Consider the following 18177-nt stretch of genomic DNA (forward strand, 5'->3'; position numbering starts at 1 on the left):
CAGCACACACCAGAGCGCTATATAATGCAGGGACTAACTGAGTTATGTCCCCTATAGCTGCTTTTTATAATATATATACTGCGCCTAAATTTAGTGCCCCCCCTCTCTGTTTTTACCCTGTTCTGTAGTGTAGACTGCAGGGGAGAGCCAGGGAGCTTCCTTCCAGCGGATCTGTGAAGGAAAAATGGCGCCAGTGTGCTGCAGGAGATAGCTCCGCCCCTTTTCCGCGGACTATTCTCCCGCTTTTTTCCATATTCTGGCAGGGGTATTTTCCACATATATAGCCTCTGGGACTATATATTGTGGAGTTTTTGCCAGCCAAGGTGTTATTATTGCTTCTCAGGGCGCCCCCCCCCCAGCGCCCTGCACCCTCAGTGACCGGAGTATGAAGTGTGTATGAGGAGCAATGGCGCACAGCTGCAGTGCTGTGCGCTACCTTGGTGAAGACAGATGTCTTCTGCCGCCGTTTTTCCGGACCTCTTCTTGCTTCTGGCTCTGTAAGGGGGACGGCGGCGCGGCTCCGGGACCGAACACCAAGGACTGGGCCTGCGGTCGATCCCTCTGGAGCTAATGGTGTCCAGTAGCCTAAGAAGCCCAATCCGGCTGCAAGCAGGCGAGTTCGCTTCTTCTCCCCTTAGTCCCTCGCTGCAGTGAGCCTGTTGCCAGCAGGTCTCACTGAAAATAAAAAACCTAAACTATACTTTCTTTCTAAGGGCTCAGGAGAGCCCCTAGTGTGCATCCAACCTCGGCCGGGCACAAAATCTAACTGAGGCTTGGAGGGGGGTCATAGTGGGAGGAGCCAGTGCACACCAGGTAGTCATAAATCTTTCTAGAGTGCCCAGCCTCCTTCGGAGCCCGCTATTCCCCATGGTCCTTACGGAGTTCCCAGCATCCACTAGGACGTCAAAGAAATAAGATTTTACTTACCGGTAAATCTATTTCTCATAGTCCGTAGTGGATGCTGGGCGCCCGTCCCAAGTGCGGACTACTTCTGCAATGCTTGTATATAGTTATTGCTTCAATAAGGGTTAAGTTATTGTTGCATCTGGGTTTGACCTGATGTTCTGTTATTGGTCATACTGTTGACTAGTTGTTATCACTTGTTATACGGTGTGATTGGTGTGGCTGGAATGAATCTTGCCCTGGATTACCAAAATCCTTTCCTTGTACTGTCAGCTCTTCTGGGCACAGTTTATCTAACTGAGGTCTGGAGGAGGGGCATAGAGGGAGGAGCCAGAGCACACCAGAACCTAAATTCTTTCTTAAAGTGCCCATGTCTCCTGCGGAGCCCGTCTATCCCCATGGTCCTTACGGAGTCCCCAGCATCCACTACGGACTATGAGAAATAGATTTACCGGTAAGTAAAATCTTATTTTCTCTTACGTCCTAGTGGATACTGGGGTCTTGTACTTTAGTACCATGGGGTATAGATCGCGTCCACTGGAGCCTGGCACTTTAAAACCTTTTAGTGTGTGTATGTTTGTGCTGGCTCCTCCCCTCTATGCTCCTCTACCAGACTCAGTTAAGAAAAATGTACCCAAGAAGCCGGGTGCACTTCTCGGGAGCTCCAGAGATTTTTCCTTTTTATTTTAGTTTATTATTTTCAGGTAGCCCTGGTTCGTGGTACTTAGAGGGGGGACCGAACCAACCTCCTGAGGGTTAATGGGTCGTAATCCCAGCTGACAGGACACTGAGCTCCTGAGGTGCTGATCACTCATCGTCAGTATGTGTACCCACGCCGGCAGCGAGCCGCCACCCTCTAACAGATGCTGAAGGTTGCCAGGTGCGGTGAGTGTTACACTGGGGCCCCGGTTAGCGGGTCCCCGGTGCAGTTTTGGCGGCAAGTCACGGGACCTGAGGCGGGAAGGCTCCATTTCCTGCTGCTGCAGATCAAGGCTGCATACATGCTGCTCAAACAATCTGAAAAGAAGCAGCGCTAAAATTGAAATGATTGGATTGATATAATGATAATATAACAATTTATTATGTTAAAAAGCATAAAAAACTTAAAACACCTATCTCCTCGTGTGTCAGGTAAACACAGGTTATCAATAAATACACCTTTAGAGCTCTCATATACATCTGTTTGGTGTCTGTTCCTGAATTAGTACCCAGGTATGTCCACTAGTCCCAATGAGGATATAATTGCACTCAGTGGAATAGTTACCGGTCACTGTATATTAGAGGTGGAAAAGCTTCCATAAGTTACCGTCCATGATGGGAGGTTTTTGTCCTCATTAGATGCGGTGGGTGCTGTCGTTTTCCTCTTTGTGATGTAAAGACAGGCTGGTAGCGGATCCGGGGTTGGTTCAGACACTCAAAGGAACGGTCACAGGAGCTGAGAGGTGATGAAAAGGGGGGGCCTGACGCGTTTCGCTGCACCCCAAGAATTGCAGCTTTATCAAAGGATACCTGGCAGTGCGTAGATGGGATTTATATACCCATACTAATGAGGAGAATTGCTGACAATCCAATCACTTCAGATACAATGTAAAACGTGTGAAATATCCAGGAGGCAGACCTATTATATACACTTACTATTTACACCTATAAGTATCATTGTTTTTCAAAACTGTTCACTAAATAAACCTTTTATTTTTTGTATATGGGAAATGAAGGTGGATAGATCGATCTTCCACCAATGAATCTATTGTTTATATTTGATCTCTATGGTGACTGTGTTTTATAGAGCCCCATAGGTTGCTCGAACATATCGACTGAAATTACAGCCCATCAGAGAATAGCTGATAGGTGGCTAGTCGCGGTCACATGACTGCAAATATCATGTGACACCTAGTCACTCATCTCAATTTTGGTGTTACTTCTGGGTCACATGATGCGGCGCCGGTCACGCGGCTGGGTCACGGGACCCGGCGTCGATCACGCGACCCGGAAGCGTATACACAATTATGAGAAATATGAAAAATGATCAATGCTAATTCCATGACTGGAGTACACAGCGCCACACCATATGTACAAACAATAACCATCTACATATCTCTATATGGAGCACCCACAGTCAATAGATTTCTATAGGAATAATGATATGTCACGTGACTTGGACTTGTCCAGTCACGTGATATTGGGAGAAATTAACACACCATTGGTCGGCATTAGCATATGACTCTTAATAGCCAATCCCAAGGCTTCTTTCTATTGTTTCCATGGATTTAAAAGATGTTTACACATAGAGTGATTGTAGATATATACCATATTAGATTGTAATAAAATTTGATTACACACCAAAAGGACACTATTAAACAAGGAAAAACAACAACCATAAACAGTAGGAAAAAAAAAATATATATATATATATACACTCCTCCACTGGCGGCACTCAAAGGCTTTTCCAAAAGAACGACACAAGTCGGCTGTCTGTGGGCAACGTTTCGGCGCCGTGTAGCGCTTTTATCAAGCCTTATACAAAATGACAAACACATACCAGAATTTAAGTGCTCCCATCACCATCACCCACCACAATATATGGGAAGATATAATATATGGGAAGATATTCAGGAGGGGACTGTAGACACTGTTGAGACATTATGGGTAGAAATTGCATGCGGGGGAAAAGGAATAAAAAAGTTAGTATTGGGTGTATGCTATAGGCCGCCTGGTATCAACGCATCTGATGATGAATTGTTACTAAAGCAAATTGAAAGAGCAGCAGGAGTAGGAGACATAGTAGTGATGGGAGATTTTAACTATCCAGAGATAAACTGGAAAAACGATTCATGTGATACTGCTAGGGGCAATATGTTTTTAAACACACTAAATGATAACTACTTAGTCCAACTAATTGAGGAACCAACTAGGTACAATGCAATCTTAGACCTGGTATTAACAAACAATCAGGATTTGGTATTGGGTATTATAGTAGGGGAACCCATAGGAAACAGCGACCACAATATGGTCACATTCAATATCAGTTTCTACAAACAGCCCTATACTGGCTCAACTAGGACTCTAAACTTTAGCAAAGCAAATTTTGAAAAGATGAGGGTATTTTTCAGGGATATTGAATGGGAAGGTTTGTTTTTAGGAAAAAATATAACGGAGAAATGGGAGGTACTAAAATTCCTGCTAGCTAAAAATACACTCAAATATATTCCTATGAGTAGCAAAAAAGGGAATAAAAATCATAAACCTATGTGGCTTAACAAAAAGATTAAGGAACTTATGGGCAAGAAAAGGCGAGCATTTAAAAAATACAAATCTGACGGGGAAGCAGAGTCATTTCAGCACTATAAGGAATGTAACAAAAATTGCAAAAAGGAAATAAGAGCGGCTAAAGTAGAAACTGAAAAACTAGTAGCAAAGGAAAGCAAAGCGAATCCCAAAAAAATCTTTAAATACATTAATAGCAAGAGATTAAAAAAGGAGAGTATAGGCCCTTTAAAAGACAAGTTGGGAGTCTTAAGCAAAAATGATAATGACATAGCGGACACACTAAATGAGTTTTTTTCAACAGTATTCACTAGAGAGGACCCAATTCAGGGACTGACACACAATCTCAATAATGAGAATATCACACTGATAGGTACTTATTTAAGCGAGGAAGTAGTCTGTGACCGATTAAAACATTTAAAGATTAATAAATCACCAGGGCCCGATAGTATTCATCCAAGGGTTCTAATGGAGCTTCACTCTGAACTGGCAAAACCGCTGTCTTTGATCTTTGAGGATTCAGTTATATCAGGTATGGTTCCCAAAGACTGGCGTATAGCGGAAGTAGTGCCTATATTCAAAAAGGGAAGTAAAGCTGAACCAGGTAATTATAGACCAGTTAGTCTTACATCTATAGTGGGGAAAGTATTGGAAGGTATTCTAAGAGATAGTATTCAGAAGTTCCTTGAAACCAATAAGGTCATTAAAAGGAATCAACATGGGTTTATGAAGGACAGATCCTGTCAAACCAACTTACTTGGCTTTTATGAAACAGTAAGCGCAAACCTAGATCAGGGTAAAGACGTGGATGTAATCTTTTTAGACTTTGCCAAAGCGTTCGATACTGTACCACACATGAGACTTATCTACAAGCTACAAGAATCAGGGCTAGGAAGCACAATATGCACTTGGGTCAAAAACTGGTTAGATAATAGGAAGCAGCGCGTTGTGGTTAATGGATCTTTTTCAACTTGGACTGAAGTGCTAAGTGGTGTGCCGCAAGGCTCAGTATTAGGACCGCTATTGTTCAATATTTTTATTAACGACCTAACAGAAGGTCTAGAGAGCATGGTGTCAATTTTTGCAGATGATACCAAATTGTGTAAGGCTATAAATACAGAGGAGGATGCCGAGTCTCTTCAGAACGACTTAGTTAAATTAGAAGCATGGGCAGCCAAATGGAGAATGCGCTTCAACACAGACAAGTGTAAGGTAATGCACTGTGGTAACAAGAACAAATATTACACCTACCTACTAAATGGGGTAAAATTAGGGGATTCTGTACTGGAAAAGGACTTAGGTGTCCTCATAGATAGCAAGCTAAGCAGTAGTACCCAAAGTAGGACTGCAGCAAAGAAGGCTAATAAGATATTAGCATGCATAAAACGGGGTATTGATGCTAGGGACGAGAGTATTATACTCCCGTTATATAAATCACTAGTGAGGCCACACCTTGAATACTGTGTACAATTCTGGGCACCGTACTACAAAAAGGATATCCTGGAGCTTGAAAAGGTACAGAGGAGGGCGACCAAACTAATTAAGGGCATGGAGACAATGGAATACAAGGAAAGGCTTGAAAGACTAGGCATGTTTACATTGGAAAAGCGGAGACTAAGAGGGGATATGATCAACATCTACAAATATATAAGGGGACAATACACAGAGCTTGCGCGGGACCTGTTTTTGGTTAGATCAACACAGAGGACTCGTGGACACTCGCTCAGGTTAGAGGAGAGGAGATTCCGCACAATACGGCGTAAAGGCTTTTTCACGGTAAGGACAATACGTGTTTGGAATTCCCTGCCCGAGGGAGTTGTAATGGCGGAATCTGTCAACACCTTTAAGAATGGGTTAGATAAATTCCTATTGGATAAGGATATCCAGGTGTATGGTGCATAGTCATGCATTATAGTTACTATAAATAGGGATAAAATGCAACGGCTGACAGCAGCATCAGTCAGAAATTTTAGTCAAATCATCATGCATAGGAGACCACAAATAGGTTGAACTCGATGGACAATTGTCTTTTTTCAACCTCAGATACTATGTTACTATGTTACCATGCCAGCAAGCTCCGCCCACTTCCGTTCCCTGGTCACCAAACAGACCGGATCGGATTGCAGTACGGTTGCCATAGTAACTGACCAATCACTACAGGTGTGTGCTAAAACAATACAAGACAAATACTTGTTACAATATTACATTAAAATTAAAAGCAAACAGCATACATGATCGGGCATAAGTTCAATATACCAATATAATCTAAATATGTGACCACTAATACAGGTCATAAACTAGTAAGGCACCCCATCAGATGGAATACCAATTTTACTTAAATAGTGTAACATAGTGAATGTCAGAACATCAGTGTAATCAACTTAATATGAACTCGATAGAAAGCACTGCAGTAGATCTCATTCAATTAAAGACATTTAGACCCAAGTGCTCGTTTAACCCCCGGGGGACTAGAGTGTCAAGACGCAAAATCCACTCACATTCTCGCTGTAATAATCTCAAAGATCTATCGCCACCCCTAATTAGGTGTGGCACATGATCAATGATACGATACCTCAAAGTAGAGAGGTTATGTTTCGTCTCTGCCAAATGGCGTGCAACCGGCTGGATGCTAGTCCCAGTATTCAATGCTGCCCGTATGGCCGCGCGATGTTGTGCCATGCGCTCAGGAAACATAACCTCTGTCTTACCTATGTACACCTTTGCACAATGGCAAGTAATGGCATAAATAACAAAGCAACTTGTACAAGTTACCCTATAACGAATATCAAATTTCTGACCCGTGAAAGGATGGTGAAAACCGGGTCCCGTCTGAAGAAACCCACATGTGGTGCATTTTGGGCACTTATAGCAGCCATTCCTTGGTTTACCCAAGATATTGCTACTATCAGGTTTGGCTATACCTGATACATCGTTACGTACAAGATAATCTCTGAGGTTCTTCCCTCTCTTATAACTGATCATTAGCGATTTCTGCTGCAGTGCCGGAAGATTTCTATCCATCTGTATTAACGGCCATAGAGCTTTTGCTCTTTTGTTGATAAACGGGCTCATATGTATCTATTGGTCCACACATGGCGATTGGAACAATTATCCTTCTTCTTTGATGCTAATAGATCTTCAGGTGGAACCGCCATCGCCTCTCTACTTTGAGGTATCGTATCATTGATCATGTGCCACCCCTAATTAGGGGTGGCGATAAATCTTTGAGATTATTACAGCGAGAATGTGAGTGGATTTTGCGTCTTGATACTCTAGTCCCCCGGGGGTTAAACGAGCACTTGGGTCTAAATGTCTTTAATTGAATGAGAGTTGATTACACTGATGTTCTGACATTCACTATGTTACACTATTTAAGTAAAATTGGTATTCCATCTGATGGGGTGCCTTACTAGTTTATGACCTGTATTAGTGGTCACATATTTAGATTATATTGGTATATTGAATTTATGCCCGATCATGTATGCTGTTTGCTTTTAATTTTAATGTAATATTGTAACAAGTATTTGTCTTGTATTGTTTTAGCACACACCTGTAGTGATTGGTCAGTTACTATGGCAACCGTACTGCAATCCGATCCGGTCTGTTTGGTGACCAGGAAACGGAAGTGGGCGGAGCTTGCTGGCATGGTGATGGGAGCACTTAAATTCTGGTATGTGTTTGTCATTTTGTATAAGGCTTGATAAAAGCGCTACACGGCGCCGAAACGTTGCCCACAGACAGCCGACTTGTGTCGTTCTTTTGGAAAAGCCTTTGAGTGCCGCCAGTGGAGGAGTGTATTGCGTGCAGCCGTGCTGGTTGTAATGTGGAAGGCACCGGGCGTATTACATTTATGAGTGCCGGAGTTGGAGATGTGTATGTGTGTGTATATATATATATATATATATATATATATATGAGTTAGCTATTTCTCCAGCTTCTTTCTGGTATTCATTATGAACATTAGAAACATTCTTCATTTTGATCTATTTTTCATACATTTGAAGTTCAATTTAGTATAATTTGGCAGAAGGCAGGTATACAAGATTCAGAGATGACGTTCAAAAATACTATAATGATCAGGGAAAACGAATATTTAAATAATTATATATAAAGAGGAAGTAAGTGGATACACTAAATATTATAATAGTATATTCAGTTCTACTGCTTCATTCAAACCTTCAGGATAGATTGAACCTATTTTATGCATCCAATAAATTTCCTGTTTGCAGAGCTTCTTAGAGCGATCCCCTCCCCTTCTAGTAGTTGGTATATATTCTATTCCCATCACTTTTAGGCTTTCCTGGATCACCATTATGGTGCTCATGAAAGTGCTTGGATACACTGGGGTATATTTACTAAGGTCCTGATTTTGACCGAGATGCCGTTTTTTCTTCAAAGTGTCATTTCGGTAATTTACTAAGCAAAAATCTCGGCAGTGATGAGGGCATTCGTAATATTTTGGAAGTGTTAGGAAAAAATCACGAATCAATACACCATCGGTCAAATACGCCTGCAATTTGGTAGAAATCGGTAATTTACTAAAAAGTGCAAATCACAAACACTGCCGACAATAGCCAAACACTGCCGTGCAGAAATACAATTCGTGAAAAAGTGCTAAAAAAAACAGACCTGCTTTTTTATCCCGTGTTTGGATAGGCATGCACGGATCCATGAGATCCATGCATGTTTATCAGTGGGAAGGGGATGGGAAAGTGTTTATTTTTTCAAAAAAAATTGCGTGGGGTCCCCCCTCCTAAGCCAAACCAGCCTCAGGCTCTTTGAGCCGATCCTGGTTGCAAAAATATGGGGGGAAAAATGATAGAGGTTCCCCCATATTTAAACAACCAGCACCAGGCTCTGCGCCTGGTCCTGATTCCAAAAATACGGGGGACAAAAAGCGTAGGGGTCCCCCGTATTTCTGAAACCAGCACCGGGCTCCACTAGCCAGATACATAATGCCACAGCCGGGGAACACTTTTATATAGCTCCCGGCGGCCCTGGCATTACATAACCAACTAGTCACCCCTGGCCGGGGTACCCTGGAGGAGTGGGGACCCCTTCAATCAAGGGGTCCCCCCCCTCCAGCCACCCAAGGACCAGGGGTGAAGCCCGAGGCTGTCCCCCCCCCCATCCAAGGGCTGCGGATGGGAGGCTGATAGCCATTGTGTAAAAAAAATGAATATTGTTTTTAGTAGCAGTACTACAAGTCCCAGCAAGCCTCCCCCGCAAGCTGGTACTTGGAGAACCACAAGTACCAGCATGCGGAGGAAAACCGGGCCCGCTGGTACCTGTAGTACTACTACTAAAAAAATACCCCAATAAAAACATAAGACACACACCTTGAAAGTATAACTTTAATGCATACATACACACCTCCATATACACATACTTACCTTATGTTCACACGAGGGTCGGTCCTCTTCTCCATGTAGAATCCATGGTGTACCTGTTGAAAAAATTATACTCACAAAATCCAGTGTAGAAGGCTCTTCTTCTTTTAATCCATTTGTAATCCAGGTACTTGTCAAAATAAAAAAACGGACACCCGACCTCGAACTGAAAGGGGCCCCATGTTTTCACATGGTACCCCTTTCCCCGAATGCCAGAAACCCCCTCTGACTGATGTCTAAGAGGGTTTCATCAGCCAATCAGGGAGCGCCACATTGTGGCACCCTCCTGATTGGCTGTGTGCTCCTGTACTGTATGACAGGCGGCACAGGGCAGTGTTACAATGTAGCGCCTATGCGCTCCATTGTAACCAATGGTGGGAACTTTGTGGTCAGCGGTGAGGTTACTTTCGGTCAACCGCTGACCACAAAGTTCCCACCATTGCTGGGACTTGTAGTACTGCTACTAAAAACAATATTCATTTTTTTACACAATGGCTATCAGCTTCCCATCCGCAGCCCTTGGATGGGGGGGACAGCCTCGGGCTTCACCCCTGGTCCTTGGGTGGCTGGAGGGGGGGGACCCCTTGATTGAAGGGGTCCCCACTCCTCCAGGGTACCCCGGCCAGGGGTGACTAGTTGGTTATGTAATGCCAGGGCCGCCGGGAGCTATATAAAAGTGTCCCCCGGCTGTGGCATTATGTATCTGGCTAGTGGAGCCCGGTGCTGGTTTCAGAAATACGGGGGACCCCTACGCTTTTTGTTCCCCGTATTTTTGGAACCAGGACCAGGCGCAGAGCCCGGTGCTGGTTGTTTAAATATGGGGGAACCTCTATCATTTTTTTACCCATATTTTTGCAACCAGGATCGGCTCAAAGAGCCCGAGGCTGGTTTGCCTTAGGAGGGGGGGGACCCCACGCAATTTTTTTTTTTATTTTAAACATTTTTTTTTTTTACAAGGTGCACAATGAAGCCCAGCACGGATCTCTCAGATCCGGCCGAGATTCATTGTATTAAAGTCGGCAGTGTTTTACAAGTCACTCACGTAAAACACTGCCTAAAAAAACGAATGACATCGACATCGGTAAAACCGAAAATGCAAAATACGGCAGCTTAGTAAATTAGTCGTAATAAATTCAAAAAGTTGCATATTTACACTTTCGATGTCATTCGTGATTGAACTTTGACCTCAAACGGGAAATTACGAATCTTAGTAAATTTACCCCACTGTGTCAGTATATGGTTGAGAATATTCCTCCGATGTTCCAAAAATCTGACGCATAGTTTTCTAGTTGTTCGACCCAAATATTTTAGGTTGCAACTGCAGGTGAGTATATAAAAAATGTAAGAACAATTGATAAAACTTCTAATATCCAAAGAGTATTGGTGGCTATTACTGAATTTGGACTTGGTTTCTTGTACATAGTTGCATGTAATACATTTCTTGCCTCCACATTTATAAAAGCCTTTTGGTTCGGGTGGGAGCCAGGAAAGATTATCTCCATGTTGTATTGTTCTATCTTCATTTTTTAAGAAGCTTGGAGATAATAGATTCTTTAGAGATAAGTTTTTTGAAAAAATAAAACAAGGTTCTGAAGGATGACCTTCAGTTCAGTCAGGCGGTTTTACAGGGGTCCCAGCACTCTCCCACCCATTTGGGAGCTTTGGGACTTCCCCATGGTACTAAAGTACAAGACCCCAGTATCCACTACAGACTTGGAGAAAAGGAATTAGCGGTAGGTAGTAAATTCCTGTTTTATATTTTCCATTCACTGTTTTTTTCTCTTATTTTTCAAGGCTGTGGATAAGTTCCAGTTTATCACACAATTGGCCGGACTGTCGGATCATATTCCCGTATCACTGCACCTGTCCCTCTCACTGTCTGGAAATACTTCTCTCTGACTGTAAATGTAATACTGACACGCATATACCTCAATGTGACCTGAGAAATTAATGGACTATATATGTTCTGTATTTGCAGCTACCAAGCTTGGTAGATATTGCTTGTTTACCAAGTCAGATGAGGATCATTCATTATATTGTACATTTATGTGACCTAAAAGTAAAATAAACAAAACTATTGCACTTTACTAGCATTACAATGTCTGATATACCATCCGACACATCAGTAACAAAACATCGGTATCCTAGTTCTGTTCCATTCTATAAAGATTCTAGTATGTAGTTTTCTTGCTGCGTAATGATGTCTAGATAACGCACTGCATGTGTAATGTATCAAACACAGGCTGTATCTGATGACCTGATGAACTTGATGGCTTACATACCAATCTGATTGCGTGTTCTGGCACGTGTGCGGAATGGGTCCTGCCATGCAGTGCCCGGGAGCTGCAGCATTTTGGTGCGGAGCGTATCGGCAACGCTTTACAAGACTGGGGCTTTACCCTCATTTTCTAGGCGTGGCAGGCCCAGGGTCTGCTTTATTGGATGCAGACTTTCAGGACCCGGCTGACCAGTTCTGACGCCCAGTCTGAGTAAGCGACAACACAATAGAACAACCTGTGGATCCTCCATGGAGTGAACAGGATCTGTTCCATGGATCTGTAAGTAATAAATTGGCAAACAGCGGGTCTGTAGGTGTCTTCATGTAATAAAACATTTGGTGTATGTCTTGTCTTTTTCTCTGACGTCCTAAGTGGATGCTGGGACTCCGTAAGGACCATGGGGAATAGCGGCTCCGCAGGAGACTGGGCACAACTAAAGAAAGTTTTAGGACTACCTGGTGTGCACTGGCTCCTCCCACTATGACCCTCCTCCAGACCTCCGTTAGTATCTTGTGCCCGGCTGAGCTGGATGTACACTAGGGGCTCTCCTGAGCTTCTAGAAAGAAAGTATATTTTAGGTTTTTTATTTTACAGTGAGATCTGCTGGCAACAGGCTCACTGCAACGAGGGACTAAGGGGAGAAGAAGCGAACCTACCTGCTTGCAGCTAGCTTGGGCTTCTTAGGCTACTGGACACCATTAGCTCCAGAGGGATCGAACACAGGACCCGACCTCGATCGTTCGGTCCCGGAGCCGCGCCGCCGTCCCCCTTACAGAGCCAGAAGCAAGAAGTGGTCCGGAAAATCGGCGGCAGAAGACCTCGATCTTCAACAAGGTAGCGCACAGCACTGCAGCTGTGCGCCATTGCTCCTCATGCACACCTCACACTCCGGTCACTGATGGGGGGGGGGGGCGCCCTGAGCAGCAATATAATACACCTTGGCTGGCAAATCATCACAATATATAGTCCCAGAGGCTATATATGTGATAAATTACCCCTGCCAGAATTCCTGAAAAAAGCGGGAGAAGTCAGCCGAAAAAGGGGCGGGGCTATCTCCCTCAGCACACTGGCGCCATTTTTCCCTCACAGCTCCGCTGGAACGATCGCTCCCAGGCTCTCCCCTGCAGTATCAAAGCTACAAAGGGTAAAAAAGAGAGGGGGGGCACTAAATTTAGGCGCAGTATAACTTATATAGCAGCTATAAGGGGAAATAATTCAGTTAATCCCTGTATTATTATAGCGCTCTGGTGTGTGCTGGCATACTCTCTCTCTGTCTCCCCAAAGGGCTTTGTGGGGTCCTGTCCTCAGTCAGAGCATTCCCTGTGTGTGTGCGGTGTGTCGGTACGACTGTGTCGACATGTTTGATGAGGCTTATGTGGAGGAGGAGCAGGTGCCTATAAATGTGTTGTCACCCCCTGCGGGGTCAACACCTGAGTGGATGGACTTGTGGAAGGAATTACGTGAAAGTGTGAACTCCTTGCATAAAAAGTTTGATGACATGCCAAATGTGGGACAGCCGGCTTCTCAGCTCGTGCCTGCCCAAGCGTCTCAAAGGCCATCAGGGGCTCTAAAACGCCCGCTACCTCAGATGGCAGACACAGATGTCGACACGGATACTGATACCAGTGTCGACGACGAGGAGACTAATGTAATGTCCAATAGGGCCACACGTTACATGATTGAGGCAATGAAAAATGTGTTGCACATTTCTGATCTTACCCCAGGTACCACAAAAAGGGGTATTATGTTTGGGGAGAAAAAACTACCAGTGGTTTTTCCCCCATCTGATGAGTTAAATGAAGTGTGTGAAGAAGCGTGGGCTTCCCCCGATAAGAAACTGGTAATTTCTAAAAGATTACTAATGGCGTACCCTTTCCCGCCAGAGGATAGGTCACGTTGGGAAACACCCCCTAGGGTGGATAAACGCTCACACGCTTGTCAAAGAAGGTGGCACTACCGTCTCCGGATACGGCCGCCCTAAAGGAACCTGCTGATGGAAAGCAGGAGGCTATACTGAAGTCTGTATATACACACTCAGGCATTATACTGAGACCAGCTATTGCTTCGGCATGGATGTGCAGTGCTGCAGCTGCGTGGTCAGATTCCCTGTCGGAAAATATTGATACCCTAGATAAGGACACTATATTGCTAACAATAGAGCATATAAAAGACGCAGTCTTATACATGAGAGATGCACAGAGGGATATTTGCCGGCTGGCATCTAAAATAAGTGCAATGTCCATTTCTGCCAGGAGAGGGCTATGGACTCGGCAGTGGACTGGGGATGCAGATTCTAAAAGGCACATGAAAGTTTTGCCTTACAAGGGTGAGGAGTTATTTGGGGACGGTCTCTCGGACCTAGTTTCCACAGCAACAGCTGGGAAGTCAGCATTTTTACCCCATGTTCCCTCACAGCCAAAGAAAGCACCGTATTATCAGGTACAGTCCTTTCGGCCCCAGAAAGGCAAGCGGGGAAAAGGCACGTCCTTTCTGCCCAGAGGCAGAGGTAGAGGGAAAAAGCTGCAGCATACAGCCAGTTCCCAGGAGCAAAAGTCCTCCCCCGCTTCCTCCAAGGCCGCCGCATGACGGTGGGGCTCCACAGGCGGAGCCAGGTACGGTGGGGGCCCGGCTCAAAAACTTCAGCAATCAGTGGGCTCGCTCACAGGTGGATCCCTGGATTCTACAAGTAGTATCTCAGGGGTACAAGCTGGAATTCGAGACGTCTCCCCCCCACCGTTTCCTCAAATCTGCCTTACCAACAACTCCCTCAGGCAGGGAGGCTGTGCTAGAGGCAATTCACAAGCTGTTTTCTCAGCAGGTGATAGTCAAGGTGCCCCTCCTTCAACAAGGACGGGGTTACTATTCCACAATGTTTGTGGTACCGAAACCGGACTGTTCGGTGAGACCCATTTTAAATTTGAAATCCTTGAACACATATATAAAAAAATTCAAGTTCAAGACGGAATCGCTCAGGGCGGTTATTGCAAGCCTGGACGAGGGGGATTACATGGTATCTCTGGACATCAAGGATGCTTACCTGCATGTCCCCATTTACCATCCTCACCAGGAGTACCTCAGATTTGTGGTACAGGATTGTCATTACCAATTCCAGACGTTGCCGTTTGGTTTGTCCACGGCACCGAGGGTATTTACCAAGGTAATGGCCGAAATGATGATACTCCTTCGAAAAAAGGGAGTTTTAATTATCCCGTACTTGGACGATCTCCTAATAAAGGCGAGGTCCAGGGAGCAGTTGTTGGTCGGGGTAGCACTATCTCAGGAGGTGCTACAACAGCACGGTTGGATTCTAAATATTCCAAAGTCACAGCTGGTCCCTACGACGCGTCTACTGTTCCTGGGGATGGTTCTGGACACAGACCAGAAAAAAAGTGTTTCTCCCGGAGGAGAAAGCCAAGGAGCTGTCATCTCTAGTCAGAGGCCTCCTGAAACCAAAACAGGTCTCGGTGCATCACTGCACGCGAGTCCTGGGAAAAATGGTAGCTTCCTACGAAGCAATTCCATTCGGCAGGTTCCATGCAAGAACCTTTCAGTGGGACCTGTTGGACAAATGGTCCGGATCGCATCTTCAGATGCATCGGCTGATAACCCTGTCTACAAGGACCAGGGTGTCTCTGCTATGGTTGCTGCAGAGTGCTCATCTTCAAGAGGGCCGCAGATTCGGCATACAGGACTGGGTCCTGGTGACCACGGATGCCAGCCTTCGAGGCTGGGGGGCAGTCACACAGGGAAGAAACTTCCAAGGACTTTGGTCAAGTCAGGAGACTTCCCTACACATAAATATTCTGGAACTGAGGGCCATTTACAATGCCCTAAGTCAGGCAAGACACCTGCTTCAAAACCAGCCGGTACTGATCCAGTCAGACAACATCACGGCAGTCGTTCATGTAAACCGACAGGGCGGCACAAGAAGCAGGATGGCCATGGCAGAAGCCACAAGGATTCTCCGATGGGCGGAAAATCACGTGTTAGCACTGTCAGCAGTGTTCATTCCGGGAGTGGACAACTGGGAAGCAGACTTCCTCAGCAGACACGACCTCCACCCGGGAGAGTGGGGACTTCATCCAGAAGTCTTCCAACTGATTGTAAACCGTTGGGAAAGGCCACAGGTGGACATGATGGCGTCCCGCCTAAACAAAAAGCTAGAAAGATATTGCGCCAGGTCGAGAGACCCTCAGGCAATAGCTGTGGACGCTCTAGTGACACCGTGGGTGTACCAGTCGGTTTATGTGTTCCCTCCTCTTCCTCTCATACCCAAGGTTCTGAGGATAATAAGGAGAAGAAGAGTAAAAACTATACTCATTGTTCCGGATTGGCCAAGAAGAGCTTGGTACCCGGAACTTCAAGAAATGATTGCAGAGGACCTATGGCCTCTGCCGCTCAGACTGGACCTGCTGCAGCAGGGGCCCTGTCTGTTCCAAGACTTACCGCGGCTGCGTTTGACGGCATGGCGGTTGAACACCGGATCCTGAAGGAAAAGGGCATTCCGGAGGAAGTCATTCCTACGCTGATTAAAGCTAGGAAAGAAGTGGCCGCAAACCATTATCACCGCATTTGGCGAAAATATGTTGCGTGGTGTGAGGCCAGGAAGGCCCCAACGGAGGAATTTCAGCTGGGTCGATTTCTGCACTTCCTACAGTCAGGGGTGACTATGGGCCTAAAATTGGGTTCCATTAAGGTCCAGATTTCGGCTCTGTTGATTTTCTTTCAGAAAGAACTGGCTTCGCTGCCTGAAGTTCAGACATTTGTTAAGGGAGTGCTGCATATTCAGCCCCCTTTTGTGCCTCCAGTGGCACCTTGGGATCTCAACGTGGTATTGGGTTTCCTAAAATCACATTGGTTTGAGCCACTTAAAACCGTGGATTTAAAATATCTCACGTGGAAAGTGGTCATGCTTTTGGCCTTGGCTTCGGCCAGGCGTGTGTCAGAATTGGCGGCTTTGTCGTGTAAAAGCCCTTATCTGATTTTCCATATGGATAGGGCAGAATTGAGGACTCGTCCCCAATTTCTCCCTAAGGTGGTATCAGCTTTTCACTTGAACCAACCTATTGTGGTGCCTGCGGCTACTAGGGACTTGGAGGATTCCAAGTTACTGGACGTAGTCAGGGCCTTGAAAATTTATGTTTCCAGGACGGCTGGAGTCAGGAAAACTGACTCGCTATTTATCCTGTATGCACCCAACAAGCTGGGTGCTCCTGCTTCTAAGCAGACTATTGCTCGCTGGATCTGTAGCACAATTCAGCTTGCGCATTCTGCGGCTGGACTGCCGCATCCTAAATCTGTAAAAGCCCATTCCACAAGGAAGGTGGGCTCTTCTTGGGCGGCTGCCCGAGGGGTCTCGGCTTTACAACTTTGCCGAGCAGCTACTTGCTCAGGAGCAAATACGTTTGTAAAATTCTACAAATTTGATACCCTGGCTGAGGAGGACCTGGAGTTTGCTCATTCGGTGCTGCAGAGTCATCCGCACTCTCCCGCCCGTTTGGGAGCTTTGGTATAATCCCCATGGTCCTTACGGAGTCCCAGCATCCACTTAGGACGTCAGAGAAAATAAGATTTTACTCACCGGTATATCTATTTCTCGTAGTCCGTAGTGGATGCTGGGCGCCCGTCCCAAGTGCGGATTGTCTGCAATACTTGTATATAGTTATTGTTAACTAAAGGGTTATTGTTGAGCCATCTGTTTGAGAGGCTCAGTTGTTATTCATACTGTTAACTGGGTATAGTATCACGAGTTATACGGTGTAATTGGTGTGGCTGGTATGAGTCTTACCCGGGATTCAAAATCCTCCTTTTGTGTCAGCTCTTCCGGGCACAGTATCCTAACTGCGGTCTGGAGGACGGTCATAGTGGGAGGAGCCAGTGCACACCAGGTAGCCCTAAAGCTTTCTTTAGTTGTGCCCAGTCTCCTGCGGAGCCGCTATTCCCCATGGTCCTTACGGAGTCCCAGCATCCACTACGGACTACGAGAAATAGATTTACCGGTGAGTAAAATCTTATTTTCTTTCAGATTTTTTTACAGTTGGACACAGGTGCCAGAGGGGCTCTAGCGTCTGGACATGGTGGCAATTGTTCTTCAAGTGCTATCGTGGTCTGGGGGGGGAAGTGTCTTCACTCCCTGGCGTCACCCGGCCCCATAGCCCTGCATGCTAATATGAAAGATTATTGTCCATATTGGCTTGCATGTATAAACGAGTCGCCACCAACGATGAACAACCGCGGGGTCACATCGTTCATCGTTGGTAACTACACACTGAGTGATTTGAACGATATCTTGTTCATTAATGAACGAGACCGTTCATATCGCTCAGTGTAATCGGTAAATG

General features: G+C 45.4%; 1 protein-coding gene across 2 annotated transcripts in view; it reads left to right on the plus strand.

Moving 5' to 3' along the window:
- Positions 1 to 11644, plus strand: part of LOC135056771 (sphingomyelin phosphodiesterase 5-like) — a 226269-nt gene extending 214625 nt beyond the window's left edge. For both annotated transcript variants that reach the window (XM_063963999.1, XM_063912967.1), the window contains one exon: positions 11352 to 11644. In XM_063963999.1, the coding sequence (XP_063820069.1) occupies positions 11352 to 11456 (105 nt within the window). In that variant the 3' untranslated portion in view covers positions 11457 to 11644. The remainder of the gene's footprint in view (positions 1 to 11351) is intronic.
- Positions 11645 to 18177: the final 6533 nt, after the last annotated feature.

The sequence above is a fragment of the Pseudophryne corroboree genome, chromosome 1, assembly GCF_028390025.1.
Source record: "Pseudophryne corroboree isolate aPseCor3 chromosome 1, aPseCor3.hap2, whole genome shotgun sequence".
NCBI classification, from domain to species: Eukaryota; Metazoa; Chordata; class Amphibia; order Anura; family Myobatrachidae; genus Pseudophryne; species Pseudophryne corroboree.